The sequence below is a fragment of the Phocoena phocoena genome, chromosome 11 (assembly GCF_963924675.1).
Source record: "Phocoena phocoena chromosome 11, mPhoPho1.1, whole genome shotgun sequence".
Classification (NCBI taxonomy): domain Eukaryota; kingdom Metazoa; phylum Chordata; class Mammalia; order Artiodactyla; family Phocoenidae; genus Phocoena; species Phocoena phocoena.
Window position 1 is genome coordinate 92,017,961 of NC_089229.1, and position 16,245 is coordinate 92,034,205.

The 16,245-nt window shown below is 45.0% G+C and overlaps 1 protein-coding gene across 1 annotated transcript in view; it reads left to right on the plus strand.

Annotated features, from left to right (window-relative positions):
* GRIN2B (glutamate ionotropic receptor NMDA type subunit 2B) overlaps positions 1 to 16,245 on the plus strand; it is a 293,385-nt gene that overhangs the window by 183,632 nt on the left and 93,508 nt on the right. The window contains exon 3 of the mRNA XM_065888259.1: positions 4,963 to 5,077. Coding sequence (XP_065744331.1) covers positions 4,963 to 5,077 — 115 coding nt within the window. The remainder of the gene's footprint in view (positions 1 to 4,962; positions 5,078 to 16,245) is intronic.

The following is a 16,245-nucleotide window of genomic DNA, read 5'->3' on the forward strand; positions in this document are numbered from 1 at the left end:
GGATCCTCATTTCAGCCCTGTCATCTGATCTTGGTAAAGCCACAGAACCCTCTGGACTTCATCTGCTTATCTGAAAATTGAAAGGATCGCCTGAGAGGGGAGACTTGCCTCTCTTATTACCACATTAAAAGACATTCATGAAAAGAATCTAGTGCCTTGTGAAAATATGGAGGGCACAATTAGTACTGTGGTGCCAAGGCTCTTGGTTTGCTGGGAAAATTCTGGCAGAGCTCTTCCGACACCTCCCACACTGGGCATACTGCTAAATCATTGCAGCAAATGAGCTGTGAGTGGCATGGTCAAAGTCAAAGAGGCACAAGGGCTTTTTACCTCAGCTTGACCCCATTAAACCCAGTGGAGGATGACTCTGGCCACACGCAGCAAATGTATTGGCTCTGAGCCCATCAGGGTTCTTTTCTGAGACTCTCCGCAAGCCAGCGTCAGGCAGGAAATGAGATGGGTTTTATTTTCTGCGGTCTGTATGAGGGGTCTGCATAGACCAGGGCATGGCACGTGATGTGAGAATGCTAAGGGGCACATCTGGGGCTCAGCGACACTGATTTCACTTTACTTGGTGATGTAAGGAAAAGAACACTGAACTTGAAATCGGAAGACCTGAACTGCAGTCCTGAACAGGCAAGTCACCTGCGAAAGTCAGGTAGCGTCTTGGGACCCGTTTCCTCCTTTCTAAAATGAGAGTTCTCAGTGGATAGTTCCTAAGTTTTCTTCTAGTTCCGGCAACCTGAGATCTGTGTAATGTTAGAACTTTATGAGGCAAGCCATCAGGTTGCTGCATCCCAGGGACAAATCAAGCAATATTTTTATGTACCAAACCTTGATGGGCCTCCCAGGGGACTAGAGTTTTATGGACAGAGCTTCTGAATATGGCTGCCACTTGAAGCTAGGTTTTCTGATTACATACTTCAGGATGACATTTTTAGAGAAAAACAGAATTGCCGTGGCATCTCTTAATCTTGTAGTTTAATCCTTTACTGAGAATTTATACATGGAAGTTTTGAGGTTTTAATTTAATTAATATTCAAAATTGACAAAGTACAGCCAGATTCAAAGGTAGTTGGATATTTTCAGATCTTATGGAAATTAAATTAATATGACCATTTGACCTAGTTTATCCTCCATATGTGAGATACAATTTCCATTCCTCCCATGTGTTCCATGGACCATTTGGTCTTATTAAATGTAATCATCCCACTTTTACTCACTGAGGTCAAAAATGAGGCAAGTTCCTCGCCTTTAGATACTCAAATCAGGCTAATATCTATTTTTTATTCTATATAACCTTATATTTGTGTCATAGTTTATATCATTTTTCTACCCCGTTTCATGTAATCATCACAACCTGATAAGCTGGAGGTAAAAAATGGTGTTTCCATTTTAAAGAGGAAAAAGTCAGGTTCAAGGCCAAGGTCACATGTCTAAAAGTGACCACACTCCCGATTATTTTTTCACACTTTTCATTACCAATGAATGGATTGGTCTTTTCTGCTATTCAAAGGGCATCCTTGCTCAAGGCGAGTATATATTTGCAAGCTCCTCACTAATAGCTAAATGTTGGCACGTCTCAGGGAATTACTCAGAAAAACACAATGTGAATGGTCACTCTATACACTGCTGAAGCATATGAATGATTAAAGGATACTTCGGAGAAGAGCATTTTGTGTATCATCATAACATTTTAGTGCTATTTGTGATAAGTACAATATATGAGAAATGTCAACATAGAATAAAATGAACATGTCGAACTGAAAGAGGGTGAACGTTCCAGAGAGAGAGAAATGTATAAGGAAAATCAAAAGGCGCGGGAGCAGGGACAATTAGAGAAATTAACTACAGAGCAGTTACCCGTGAACGTGGCTTATTTTCTCGGAGTTTGAATTTCTCAACTTACCCACTTAATTCAGTGCTGTCCCCTTTCAAAGAAGTCATCTTGAGAGGCTGTATACTTATTCCATGCGTGCTGCTTATTACTTACATGATTTTTGGAACTCCTCTTTTATAATTGCCTTCTGAAATGGACACTTTCTTTGAAATATTCTTAATGGCACTTTAGATAAAGTCAGAATTATTCAGAGCCTTGTCTGGTGAAAAGGAGGGTGCTTAAACCAGATAATTTATTTCCCTCCCTCCTTCTCTCCCTCTTTCCCTCTCTCCCTCCCTCCCTTCCTACTTCTTTCTCTCTCTCTTTCCATTTCCTTCCTTCCCTCCCTCCCTCCCTTCCTTCCTTCTCCGTCTCCCCCTCCTCTCTTGCATTCTTCCAAAAAAGAGGCAGGACTAATTTTTTTTACATGTTTTGTACACCTTCTCTGCACTTCCAGAAATTACTCTAAGCCGCACCATATTGTTGTCGTAAGAACATATTTTTCAAGTTGGTTATGTTGGGTGCTTAAATTCTGGTCTGTTAGTTTAAAATATTGTGTCTTGTGCTTTTGTAATTACACTCCCTGAAGTGAATCATATGGGGCTTCGGTTGCAGTGTTGAAGTTGTTGTTAACTGCAGGACACCTGAGTATCACCTTCTCAGCAGTGACGGGCTGGAGCAGGCAGCACCGAGCTGAGAGGAGGAACAGCAGAGGGGATGGCGAAGACGCCAGGTGGAGGCTTGAGCGGAATCAGGGATGCTACACTTTTACCGACTGCAGGTGTCCAGAGAGTGTGGCCAAGGGGATAGAGGGAGGGAGCTGAAGCCGTAGCATAGCAGGACCACATGAAGGAACCAGGGATATTAAAGTTGCTGTGGCATACGAGAATCAGGGTGGGGTGCTAGAGAGGGCATGGGATCGAGAATGGCGCTTAAAATGTTATTTCTGCTCCCAATTAGCTGGAGAACATTGGGCACATAATTTGACCTCTCTGTGCTTCAGTTCCCTGATCTATCAAGTTAAAATTATAGAACTAATTGAGCTTATGGTTTCTTCAAAGACTAAAGTTTATTTTGTAAGGGATACACGATAAATATCTTCAAATACTTGAAGGGCTCCCATGTGGAAGAAGCATTAGGCTAAGACTGTATAATATCTGAGGCGGAGACAGGGACCTAGGAGTGGTAGGGGAGCAGATTTCAGCTTTAGGTAAAAAAGAGCTGCCCAGCAGTGAGATGGCTGCCTTGAGGGTAGGGTGTACAGTGATAAGCTCCCCATCAGTGGAAGTATTCAAGAAGAGCTGAGAGGGCTGGATTTATTATGTAGAAGGGAAGCATAAACTACAAGAAGTAAGTGGCTAGTTGATTGTGAAGGTCTCTTCCGATTCTGAGATTCTAGGACTCTCTACTCTTTTGAGGTCCGTATTCTTGATTGCACTCGCCCCGGAATGACAGGTTGAAAAATCCCAGGCGGCTCTAGAAGTGAGAAGTGGTCCATGAGGATTTGGTTCACAATGCCTAGTCATCTCTAGAAGTGCCTGAAGGACATGGCATCCTAGCAACCTTGTTGCTTCACCTAATGTTATCCGGAAGAATCAAAGAAGAGGCTCACAGTTCCGTTGAATGGAAAGACTTCAAAGAGGAGCCTTTAAGCTACCTCCTGCACGTTCTTCTTCTGCCCTTCAGGTGTAGTAGGACACCGTTGTTGGGCAAAGGTTTGAAGCCCTTTGGAATGCTCAGGACAGTCACAAGATTCCCGTGTTGCTTCTTAGCAGAGACACGTCTCACAGCAGCACCAGGTGCCAGGCTCCAGAGTAGCAGGTCATGTGAGCACAGAGCGAATCATTATGGATTCCTTGAGCCGTGATGGTAAAGGGACCTAAATTACCATCAGCACAGTCGCGCTAATGCTGTTGGAATGGGCACGCCTGTGGGAATTCCCAGTGCGGGAACTTCATCAGGTCGGAGCAGCCAGCAGGGGGATGGGCTGAGCGGGCGGGGCACAGGTGTTGGAGAGGGAGACAACTCCACTGGTCTAACTCTAATTATTAGAGTTTCTGCTAGTTTAAGTGCCTGAACCTAGAACATTCTGTGAAATGTCTCTCCCTCCTCCCCCATCACCACCTCCCGCCCCTGCTATTTTCTGTTCACTCTACAAAGTGCAATAGCCCTGGTTCCCAGATGCATCTCGTGGAACCAGATCCCTGACTGCTGGACTTATCTTGCAACCCTTAGAAGTATGGGCTGGGCAGGCACATCGCAAGAGTTCAAAAGTGTAGGCATATCTCTGGGAGGCGGAGAGACCCTAAACTCCAGGCTCTCTGAGCAGGAAGTTGTGTTGGCCCACGCTCACTGTGTCGTCTCTACCACCTCTGCCCTTTAATCCAGCTCCTTTTTTTTTGTTGTTTGTTTTTTTTTTGTTTGTTTGTTTGTTTTGGTTTTTTTGAGGTACGCGGGCCTCTCACTGTTGTGGCCTCTCCCGTTGCGGAGCACAGGCTCCGGACACGCAGGCTCCGGACGCTCAGGCTCAGCGGCCATGGCTCACGGGCCCAGCCGCTCCGCGGCATGTGGGATCCCCCCGGACCGGGGCACGAACACGCGTCCCCTGCATCGGCAGGCGGACTCCCAACCACTGCGCCACCAGGGAAGCCCTCCAGCTCCTTTTTTGAATACTAATCGTTAACACTTAATGAGAGTTTACTCTGCACCAGGCCCCGTGGTGAGCTATCTAATTTAAGCCTTACAAACCTAATAGAGCGGGTTCTTTATTACCCCATTTTTGGCAGATCGTGAAAAAACTGATGTTCAAAAGGCTAAATAAGTGCTCAGTCATGGCTGCAGACTGAAGTCAAACCCGCTGCCCTTGTTTCAAATTTCTGTCTTTTCTTATCATTCCTATTATGTGAAAACTTGGATGACGGTACTGGATCATCAGATGGGAGCCCGAGGGGTACAAGCTTTACGTGGTATTTGTACCGCTATCTACGTGTCTGCCTCCAGCCCATTCTCTCCGTCTTCCTAACCATCTTGTTCTAGCGTACCTTCTTCGTACTTTCAACCTTCTCTGTATTTTATCTTTCCAGGTATCTGATCAATGTGACTTTTGAAGGGAGAAATCTGTCCTTCAGTGAAGACGGCTACCAGATGCACCCGAAACTGGTGATCATACTTCTGAACAAGGAGAGGAAGTGGGAGAGGGTAGGACATGTCTTTGGCAATTCTCATACTAAGTAGAGGGGGTGGGGATCGGAAAGTCTGCAACACATTGGAGGAAAATGGCACCTCGGTTTTGCTTTCTGAGCTGGAGAGCAAGAGATCAATACTTTAATAACACAGGGGAGGCCATTTCTCAAGCTTGCATCTTCATTTTCTTGCTACTTTGGTCAATCAAGAGATGATTGTCCCTATGGATTTCTGTTTTATTGGTAGTGGTGCTGTCTGCAGCGTGACTTTGTTTTAATGGAAGAGTGTGCATGCAACATATAACACAGTTAGGTGGAGAAACCGAATCATGGGGTAATTCAGAAGTCGTGTCCTACACGGTATCCTGGGGAGGCCTGTGAAGCCTAATTTATGAGCACACAAGTCTGGATTTCCTGTGACTGGAGGCTTGCCATGCAAGACTCTTCTCAGGATCTCTCCCACTGCCAGCTGACCACAGTGTCTGAAATTCTACCATTAGGCGTTAATTTACGTGGGCGCCAGACTGCCTAGGTTCAATCCCCAGCTCCTCTACTCACTAAATTGTCTGTCTAGGACCTTGGGCAAATCTCTTAACTTCTCTGTGCCTCCGCTTCCTCGTCTGAAAAATGGGGATAATAATAATAGTACCAATAACACAGGGTTGTTATAAGGATTAAATATATTAATATATGTAAAGGACTTGGAAGGGTGCCTGGCACATAGTAAGCACTTACTAGGTATTGGCTTTTATTATTATACCTGATTCCTAGTTAAATGCAAATGTTCCTGAGAGTAATTTCATCACTGGTGTTCCCGAGAATGTTCGGCAGGGCACTTGTGCCTTTAGACGCTTTGCTGAGAAATGGTTTCCAGGTAAATAAGACCGAGAGATGCTGTCTACTCTGTCTCACTCTGGGAGATTCTCAGAACATATTAGCATTTGAATGTTCAGAGGTGTCTTTTACTGAGGGATAGTTGACATACATCGTTATACTAGTTTTAAGTATACAGTATAATGGTTCAATATTTGTATATATTATGAAATGATCACCACAGAGAGTCTAGTTAACATCCGTCACCATACATAGTTCCAAAATTTTTTTTTTGTTGTGACGAGAACTTTTAAAATCTACTCTCTTAGCAGCTTTCAATATGCAACACAGTGTTATTAACCGCAGTCAGCATGCTGTACATTACCCTCCCATGACTTATTTATTTTACACCTGGAACTTTGTGCCCTTTGACGAACCACCAGTCTGTTCTCTGTATCTGTGAACTAGGTTTCCTTCCTTTTCTTCTGTTTTAGATTCCACTTATAAGTGAGATCATGCAGTGTTTGTCTTTCTCTGTCTGACTTACTTCACTTAGAATAACACCCTCAAGGTCCATCCATGTTGTTGCCAATAGAGGTGTCTTACAGCAAAGAAACATCTTTAATTTTATTTAATCTGGCATTTCCCCAAATGATTTATCACGAGAACCCTTTACCCATGAAATCATCTTCTGTGAATCGCGTTGGGAAGCATTGATTTACAGACTCTGCAGACGCTGTGGGCCAGTTGGCTGAGAACAGACTTCAGGATGTCAGCATGGCTCCTACTAGGATGGAAACCAGGTGATGTAGTTCCAAAGAGAGTAGCCAGGAAAAGAAGCCAGAGATAAACTTCGTGAAATTCACCGTCTTGTCACAGAGAGCCGTGGACAGGTGGTTATGAGAATGCCCACCTGTGAAACCAGGCATGTGTGTCTCAGGTGGTGGGACCCAGGGCCTTATCTTTCAAACCGAAGACCTCGATCTGTCATGTGTTCCTCATATCAGGGCTTTTTGGCTGTAAGCCTGCCATTATGCCCGGGGTTCGTGATTGAAGCTGCCGCCCCTCCCCTGAGTTGTCATTTGTCCCAAAATGGCTATTCCCTGGGCTTCCACTCCTTACCCCAGTCAAGCTGCTTTTCACTGCTGCTGTGGAGACATAATCATTCAAGGAGTGTCTGGGCCGGCATGTACAACAGGCGCTTCTGTATATCTCCAGAAGAGGAGTTATTAAAAACGGAGGCTTCATACGTGGATCGGAAGACATCCAGCTAGGGTGGCTTTAATTCAGTAGACCCGTGATTACTGCCTCAAGTGAGGGGCCCTCTCACGACAGTCCTGTCTTAAAGAGACACCACTTCCCATCATGTGTGCTGCCATCTCTTCCTTAGGCTGGAATCTGAGGCCCGGGACCCCCAGCCCTTTCCAAAACTAGACCCTCCTTCCTGGGGGTTGGATCCCACGCCTCCTTAACAGATCTCCCTCTACTCTAACTCTTGAATTTATTCCTTATTTCTATATGATCTGGGAACCATGTGGATAATTTTTTAAATGGTCCTCCTTCTCCCTGACGCCCACGTTGAACCATTCAGATCAGCCCTGGACGTGGCTTCTAGAAGGAGCTTCCCAAGCCACAATTCTAGTTCTTTCTCTGCCCAAAACCCGCTCAGAGCTTCTGCAGTTTGTGGATTGGGCCCAAACTCTATCTATTCATGCATTCAAGGCTCTGGTCTCTTTTCCAACACCCGTCTTCTCTTCCTCACCATTTCCCATCTCACCGTCAAGCTACGCTGGACTCCTCTCTGTTCTGAGAATGTACCCTTGTATGTCTTGTTCTCCGTACAGAGTGTCGTGATGTTTTCTTTTCCTGGAATGAATGGTCCAATTATACAAATCATAATCATCCTTTGAAGCCCAATTAAAATGTTGCAGTCTCCATCCCTGATCTTTGGCCAAGTTATCATTTTTTGCTCCCTTATCCCCTGTAGCCTTGGTCCGTACTTCTGTTGTAGTACTCGTCACATCTGCCTGTGTTAGAGTTGCATGTGTGATGCTTCCAGAGGACAGAGGCTGTGTCTTTATACTGTCGTGTCCTCATGGCAACCTGGAGGACCGTGTTGCATAGCTCAATAGATACACGTAGAATGAACGAGAGCCATTACATAATACAAGAGTCTAAAATCCGTCATGAAGAATCAAGTTTATGCTATTGCCCTTGATACAAGAGCTCGTTTTTTGGGGCGGGGGGAGATAAAATCTTTATGTAGATTGAGTTTGCATAGATCGTACTTTAAGTGTGCTAAGGGAGCTTGTTATTTAAAGAAATTCTGTGGGTAATCTTTTGATAAAGTCTTTTGGGGGGATTGGGATCCTAGAATAGAACATTTTCATACTGACTTGGTTACATCAGGGAGCATTGCTGAAGAGAGATGTTCAGTATTCCTTAGGTTCATGAGCCACACAGCTCCCAAACTTGGAAGCCCTTGCGGGCAGGGTGAGGATGCCAGGCACAGGTCTAGGGCATGTCTGGGTTGTGGTAAAATCGAACCGTGGGAAGTTGTACCTTTTCTTCCGCTGTCACCTTGGCCCCCAGAACCCTTCTGCATGCTTAGGACTCCTGATAGCATTCCAGAAGGTCCCCAGTGGTCCAGGGAAGACTTAGACTTCAGAGAGGCAGGCCCTCAGGGTGAGGATTCTACAGTGAAGAGATGGTCACTGGGGAGATAAGGAGAGAATGGGTCTCAATTTGTGGAAGAGGCGTGGGTTAAGAGGTGGGGCCTTTGGCCTCTGGTGCTGCCCCTAACTGGCTGTGTGACCTGCTCTTTTCACTTTTCTGGATCTTTCTGCCGTCATGTCTGGAACCATGGCGTGAGATGGGTCCTTTCCAGCTCTAACTTCTGAGGTTACGTATTCACGCTGTAAATAAATCGGAGCATGGCATGGAAGTTGGTGAGGGCTGGAGCGTACAAAAGGAGCCCGACTCTGTTTGTAAGGACAGTAGCTCCCAGGACATATTCGTCATTCTTGTCATTGGGGTAAATGTCATCTCTTCAGAAGGCCTTCCCTGATGACCCAAGCTGAGGTAGAGCCACCCAGTCAGGTTTATTTTCATTTGCTTCAAGATACTTATCTGACGTTTTGCTCATTTGTCTGCTTGTTTGTTTCGTTTATCACTTGTTTTCCCACACCAGGTCGGATGCTGTGTGGGCGCAAGGGCCTAGTTCACCTCAGTAATTCTAACACTTAAGAAGAGCGCTTGGCTCAGAGGGACCACTCAAAAGATAATTGTTAAATAAATGAAGAATCTGTACGCTCAGGAGGGTTAGAGCAGTGACTGGTAGTGACCGTTCGCTTCTACCTGAGACTCTCCCGTGTAGACTGAGTGGTTTACTGAAAAGCAAGTAAGAACAGGTACATCTCCCTACGGACTGAGCACCCCGAGGACCAGCAAGGGACTCAGGGCGCCTTCGGGAGGGCTCATCTCCAGGCAGGCACGCCCGAACAGTGTTCGACAGGAAGCCTCGGGAAGAGGAAGATTTACTGTGTGAATCGTGTGATAGGATTTCACAGTATTCCTTCAGGTTTTTACAAAGTCGTCTCAAAGCTACTGTCTTATCAATTTGGTTCCTTCCAAAAGACTTCAAGTGATGGCAGGATAGTCTGTGGGACTGAGCATGGTTTTAGAAACCGGAGAGAGCCGAGTTCAGTTTCCCACATCGCCATTTATCAGCTGTGTGTACAGAGCGACTGGTATTACCGGGGTCTATTTCCCTTTTGTAAAATGGGGCTTTACATAAGGCTGTCATACAGATTAAAGGGGATTTTACAGTAACCAACTCTAAAGGAGATATTACAGTAAAACCAGTTAATAGTGGCTGAAACATAGCCAGTATTCAACAAATACCAATTGGTAGTCCCCACCCTCCTCGAGTAATTTTTTAAGGTAATAGCTACACGTGGTAAAAAGTCAAATGATACAAAAGAATATCCAGTAAAAAGAATGTCCTCTGATCACCTATGATCCTTGGTTCCCCAGGTCCCTCCTCAGAGCGATCATAGTTCGCAATGTCTTACGTATTTGCTCTGAAAATACTCCCAAGCGTATACAAATTTTCTACATTTACTCAACCTCTTTTTTTAAACGAATAGTACATGCTTTTGTGAACCTTTAGTGGGACCGTATGTTAGTAGCCTCTAAGGAGGCATGGAGGCTGAGGGCTAGAACAGCAAAGAGATCTCTGGATCAGAATTATATTCACAGAAAGCCAAGTACATATCTCTGGTATGTAGAAATGTGAAGAACATTTACAGAGGAACACACAGACACAGACATAGAGAATGGACTTGTGGACACAGGAGTGGAAGGGGAAGGTGGGACGAATTGAGAGAGTAGCATTGACATATATACGCTACCATGTGTAAAATAGATGGCTAGTGGGAACCTGCTGTATATAGCACAGGGAGCTCAGCTCGGTGCTCTGTGATGACCTAGAGGGGTGGGATGGGGGCAGGGGCATTGGGAGCGAGGCTCAAGAGGGAGGGGATATACGTATACATATAGCTGATTCACTTTGTTGTACAGCAGAAACTAAGACAACATTGTAAAGCAATTATACTCCAAAAAAAAAAGTCCAAAAAAAAATAAAGAGGAACACACACACACACACAGCATGGTGAGTTGGAAAGGGTAGGGGATGGTGAAAAATATTTGTTTGCAGAGTGGCTTCATTTGTGAGTCTCTGTAAGAGGGGGACAGATGCATCAGCTTGCATTAAAAATAGTCTGGCACAGAGAAGCGGTTCCAACGAGCATTCAGGCTCCTGTCTTTATCAGAGCCTCTCATGATTTGCTTCATTGCCACTGCTCCCTGCTTCCATTTAATCGTTCCTAAAATGGGGATAGTAAAAATGAAATGCAGTGGGGTGTGTTCTGAGTACTGACTTCAAGAAATGATGATGATGCATTTTTCAGGTTGGAAGAGGTAAACAGACCTTAATGGGACTGTCTGGGTCGGAATTGCAGGACAATACATGTGGTGTGCCTCTCCGCTCGTCTTTCCCCCAGACTCGCCAGAGGTGTATTTTAGAAGCGCACTCCCTCTTGCCTGCCTCCACCTACCAGAAAATACCCCTCCTTGTGTAGATTAAAACATTCTTCGTTTGTCTGGGTCATTCTTTGGGCTCCCCAAACCCCAGTTATCACCTTAGGCTGGCAATCCTGAGAGATTACAGCCATATCCACCAGTGGAAGAAGGGTTCAAGGTGAAAGTGGTCGGTAGGAAGTGCTGAGTCCATAGTCGTATTTATGAATTAACGTATGGATCAGTGAGAGAGAGGAAGGGTAACCAAACTGGTAGAGAGGAGACTCCCAAGAGCCGCCTCAGAAGCAACAACATTATAGAACAGAAGGTCCCACCAGCATCTGGAGCCTGGGAGGAAGGAAACCGGTTAAGGGATGCTTCCGGTAGCCCCGTATCCAGGAGGCAGCACTGAGTCCAGGCTGCGGCTTCCCCGTGACACCGATACCTGAGGACCAGAGTGATCTATTCCAGAGCGATCAAGTGGGTGATGGTAGGACAGAGGTTGGTCGCTACTGGGGCAGATTCTGCTTGAAAGCCATTGACCCGTGACCTAAAACAGCCCGTCCATCCCTTCAGAGAGCGTGCGCACACACACACACTCTCTCTCTCTCTCTCATCACGGACGAACTGACGGTCTGCTCACGAGCACAGGAACCACATCCGGCTGGTTTCCCGCTAGGTGTCTGCCCAGCAGAGTGCGAGACCGTGGTAAGCAGGCCAGGAAATACTTGGTGTGGCCTGAACACACCTGCCCCTACTGAATTCCACCTCCCGCCCCGGGGGAAGAGGCCACGGGCTATCCACGTGCTCTCTCCAGACTTGCAGAGGGCGTCTGAGGAGTGAAACAGAAGCTCCTCCCCGTGTTGGTGTGTTTTTGCTGCATCTCCCGGTACCACCACTTGACAACATGCTCCTTGTGCTGACTTTGAACTGCATATACTAATATGCATCACCGGATGAAGGCGCTAAGAAGCAGGATCCATGGAGAAGGGCTGTGGGAATTGCGGTCACGGAGGGGAAGAAGAAGAGGCAGCAAGGTGATGACTTACTCCCTTTAAATATATGAAGAATTATTGGACCGAGTGTTGAGATCAGCTGTTCACTTTCTCTGCCGAGACAGAACCAGAGTAAGTGGGCTTAAGATCAAGCAGAGAGGATTTATATTAGCTATAAGGAGAATTTCTTTCTAGAGAGAAGTGTTGAGTACCAGAACTGTTAACCCCACCAGGGGCTGACTTTGGAAGAACTAAAAATTGGGTGTATCTTCGTGACTCTGTAACGTGCAGTCCTGCCCAAACAACAATGCGTGAACTACAGGCTTTGAGAGTTCTTCTTCCCTTCCCCTCCCTCCCTTCCCTCCTTCGTGCACATAACGATTGAGCACCTACTATGAGCCTAGTGTTGCCCCCACCAAACTAGTATTATTGTTTTCCTAGTTGCTGGGGAAAGAAGTATTGCAAGGAGAAGGGTGCTTATTGTGACACGTAAAATTTCTATAACCTCAGGTGATTTTAAATCTGACTATTTGATATGGTCTAATAGTTGGGTGGCTCTTTCATCTTGCTTGGTTAGTAAAGACCCTGCGTATACGTGACAGTGGTTTATAGACAAGGCCTCTGGATTACATGCTTTGGGTTGTCTTTCCAAGTTGTGATTATCACAGACTTTCACATCCGAGTGTTCCCTTCTTTGGTTCCCTCAGCTCCAAGAGCCGTGGCCCATGCTCTTTGCCTACACCCTTTTCCAGGGTCCCGGAAAGAGACCGCTGGGGGCCAGCCCATGGTGGGGAGGTGTGCCCTTAACCCCCAAGGTCTCCACACCCACTCCTGGTAGACTCAGTGCACAATGTCAAGCTGCTACCCCCATGCACATTTATAAAATAATTCGAAGAGCAGAGCAGGTTGTACTGGGGGAAAGGACTTCAGAAATGTCATTTCAGAAAGGCTGGTTGTCTTCATGTGCTGTCATCAGCCACTGAATGAAGCGGATAAAAGAACAAGATAACCTTGGTTGACTTTGCTTTGAAACCTATACCTGCTGATGGGGGAGAAAAGCAGGATGGAGCTTGGAGACAGAAGTGCCGGCTTAATCTTGACTTAAGGAAACACTGTATAGAGGAAAGGATCCCCAAAGCCAAAAGATAGCTTTCATCCACCTTGTTTAAATTTTATTGAGGATTTTATTTCATGACAGTTGTCTTTGGTTGGCTCCTGAGTCCTCTGAACTTTCTAATTCTAGGCTATAATGTTTTTCCAGTAGTGGTATTGAAGATGAAATAGTGCTGTAGAGGTTACAAGACTCTTATGTTAATATACAGGTTAAAATCAACATTTATGATTTTCTTATTATAAAGGTAATTGGTGCTTATTAAAGATACTTGGGGGGACAAAATAAAATTCACCCATTTACATACCTACAAAGAATTAGTGTTTACATTTCTTCTGTTTCTTACTGATGCTTTTTTCTGTGCCTGTGTGTGTATATGTGTACGTTTTAACACAATACAGTGTGATACAATAGAACTGGAAACGCAATGTATGAACAGTTTGCAGTCTTCTTTTTTCTCTCACTATGATACTGTGACCATTGTCTTATTTTATTAATTTATCCAAAAGCATGAAACGTAATGACTGCCTCATATTCCATTGTAAAGATGTATCATACTTCTTTAAACTGATCCCCCATGATTAGGCATTCATATGTGTATTCGGTAGAGACTGGTACTCATATGAGAATAATTTCAGAGTTTTTGTTAATCCAGCTTTGATGTGTAGGATTGATGTCCGAGGTGACAAGGTTTGGTCACCTTTTTTTGTTGTTGTTTTATGTCCCTAAACATTCAAAATGATATCCTTTAATTCAAGAAGCTTGGGTTATATTCATTCAGTAACAAGGAGAAGACACACATGCAGTGAGTGTGAAAGGCTCTCCTTTGTGATTCCTGGCCTGCTGGGGATCCCAGAGGGTTTTTCTCTTTCTGACCTTCTGATCCTCTAACTTTGCTGGTGAGAATATTTCTTACCTTTGGCAGTTACAGCACACAGACGATGGGGTTGTTCATGTGGTCTGTGTCTGCAGTTTTCAACATCCTGGGACCATTTTCTTGAGAGTTGGAAGCTTGTAAAATTCAGGCCCGTGTTCCTAGGGAGGTAGTAGGGCTCATGCTTGGTATGACATCGTTTCTAGTGCTGTTTCCATTCTCTGTGCCCCAAGTGACCCAGGAAGAAGGGAGAGTGATCCCCTTCTTTCACCAGTGGCCGGCTGACTCACATACCCACAGGCTGATGTGCCTCAGGACTGTCCGGGCCATCGTGGCAGGGACGCCTCTTTTCATACCTTGGTGTATTTTCCACCAAACAAGCTACTTCGTGCATACATTAATAGCGTATACACTTGCCCTGAAGTCTGAGGTGTGACATTAAAGCTATAATATCTGAATGTTCTTCATCTACAAGCATGCCTCTGTTGACCTATCACCAGGAGATCTTCTGCTTTGAGTTCTTCCTACAGCGATGACAGATTTGTACAAGTCCACGCACAGCCTCTCTCTCCACAATACCTACTTACGAGAGCTGGCCGGGACCAGGGTGAGGTGATTCGTGTGCATAGGGAGGGGAGCGCCGACCGTGGCATGTTAACCCTGCTGATCGGCCCCCAGTACAAAGAGTTGAAAGGAAGCGTTGGCCAATTAAGAAAATAAACCGCCTTTAAGAATGAAAGCTATTAATAAAAAAAAAACATGAATACAAGCATTCCACAGCAGCCATAGCACTCAAGATTATTTGGTGTGATTTTAGTATTTTCCCTATCAGAATGATTTCTGTCCATAATTTGGTGAACATTTCAGTTCATTTTGAGAGAGAGACAAGCTCTTGCACTTTCTCACTCTTGCACTTTCTCCCCCCTGCACTTTCTCCCTCTCTGTGATGATGTGACCCAGGTATTCTCTGCTGTACATAAAGGCTGCCCATTGCCAGTTCTCCCGGCATTCCAGGTCTCAGCTCCATCAGCTACGTGTTCTGAAGCTTTAAACTTAAAACAGATCTGTGCCAGGGGAATGAGGAGAATGAAAGTGTGGTCTTGAGGAGACAAATAAAAGAGGGGAAGAGCACAAGTAGACGTCCGGGAGAGAGTGATAGACCCCAAGGGAAAGAGGACCATTCTCCACAGCTGTATTTTCAAAGTGCAAAATATTCCCCGTTTACACCAAACTCTGTAGATATCCTTTCACGTTTTTCTACTCTAAAGGTTTGGTGTATGGTGTCTTCTAAGATCGTCAATTTTGGCTATTCTCATAATAATGCGTACCATCTTTTTCGCTCATCCCATAAGGAGGGGAGCTTTCTGGCGTAGGAATAGAATCTTACCTCTTGGGTGGAACTTCTGGTGATGTTTAAGCCACCTCAGCATTCTCTTTATAGAACAGTGAAAAAACATCTATTCTCCCTAAAGGGTCTGAGAAAGATGTACAATTTCTAAAACACTCTATCCTGAGATCAAGGGATCTTAGGAAGGTTTGGCACTAGCACATCTGACGTTTATTGAGCCCTTTATTAAGAATGTGGTTTATGAAGACTTTTAGCATATATGACCTAATTCTGATTCCTATGAAAACTTACTTCCTATCGCACAGGTAAGTATACTGAGGCTCAGGGAAGTTGTATGATTTGCCAAAGTCATACACTTAAGGAATGGCAGAGCTGAGTGTGGATATTTACGTCTGGCTCCATTTAAGTCCAATATATGTTTTGCCTTGATACACAGAGTATAACGGTATAACTAGGCTAATGGCATCAAAGCGTAGCACTACCAATGGGGATAGTTTTGTAGACCAGAGGCCAGACCACACCACGGAAATACGTGAGCACTACCACATGAGAGTTTTTAAACAAAGTGTTCAGAAGTGGTCCTGTACCAGGTAGGTGGGGGGAGTTGGCTTAAACTGGGACTGGCTGTTTCAATGTAATATTTTCCTGAGAAGATTATAAAATGAAAAAGTAAGGGAAGGAGGAATGGAGAGAGGCAAGAAAGATAGGAACAACAGCAGAAAAGCTTTTCTGCATCCCTACATCCTTATCCCTTTTCACTACCTATTATTAAACACACATTCACACACACACATCCCTAAAAATACATACATGCATACATTGCCTCTTTTTTTCAGCTAGAACAAGAACGTATCTCCTCAAACTGTGAGGACAGAACACGTTTCTCCCAATAGCAAAGGCCACAGCTACCTACAGAAATAGTTGTCTAGGTCCTGATTACATAGACGGGATGGATTTCCTAGCA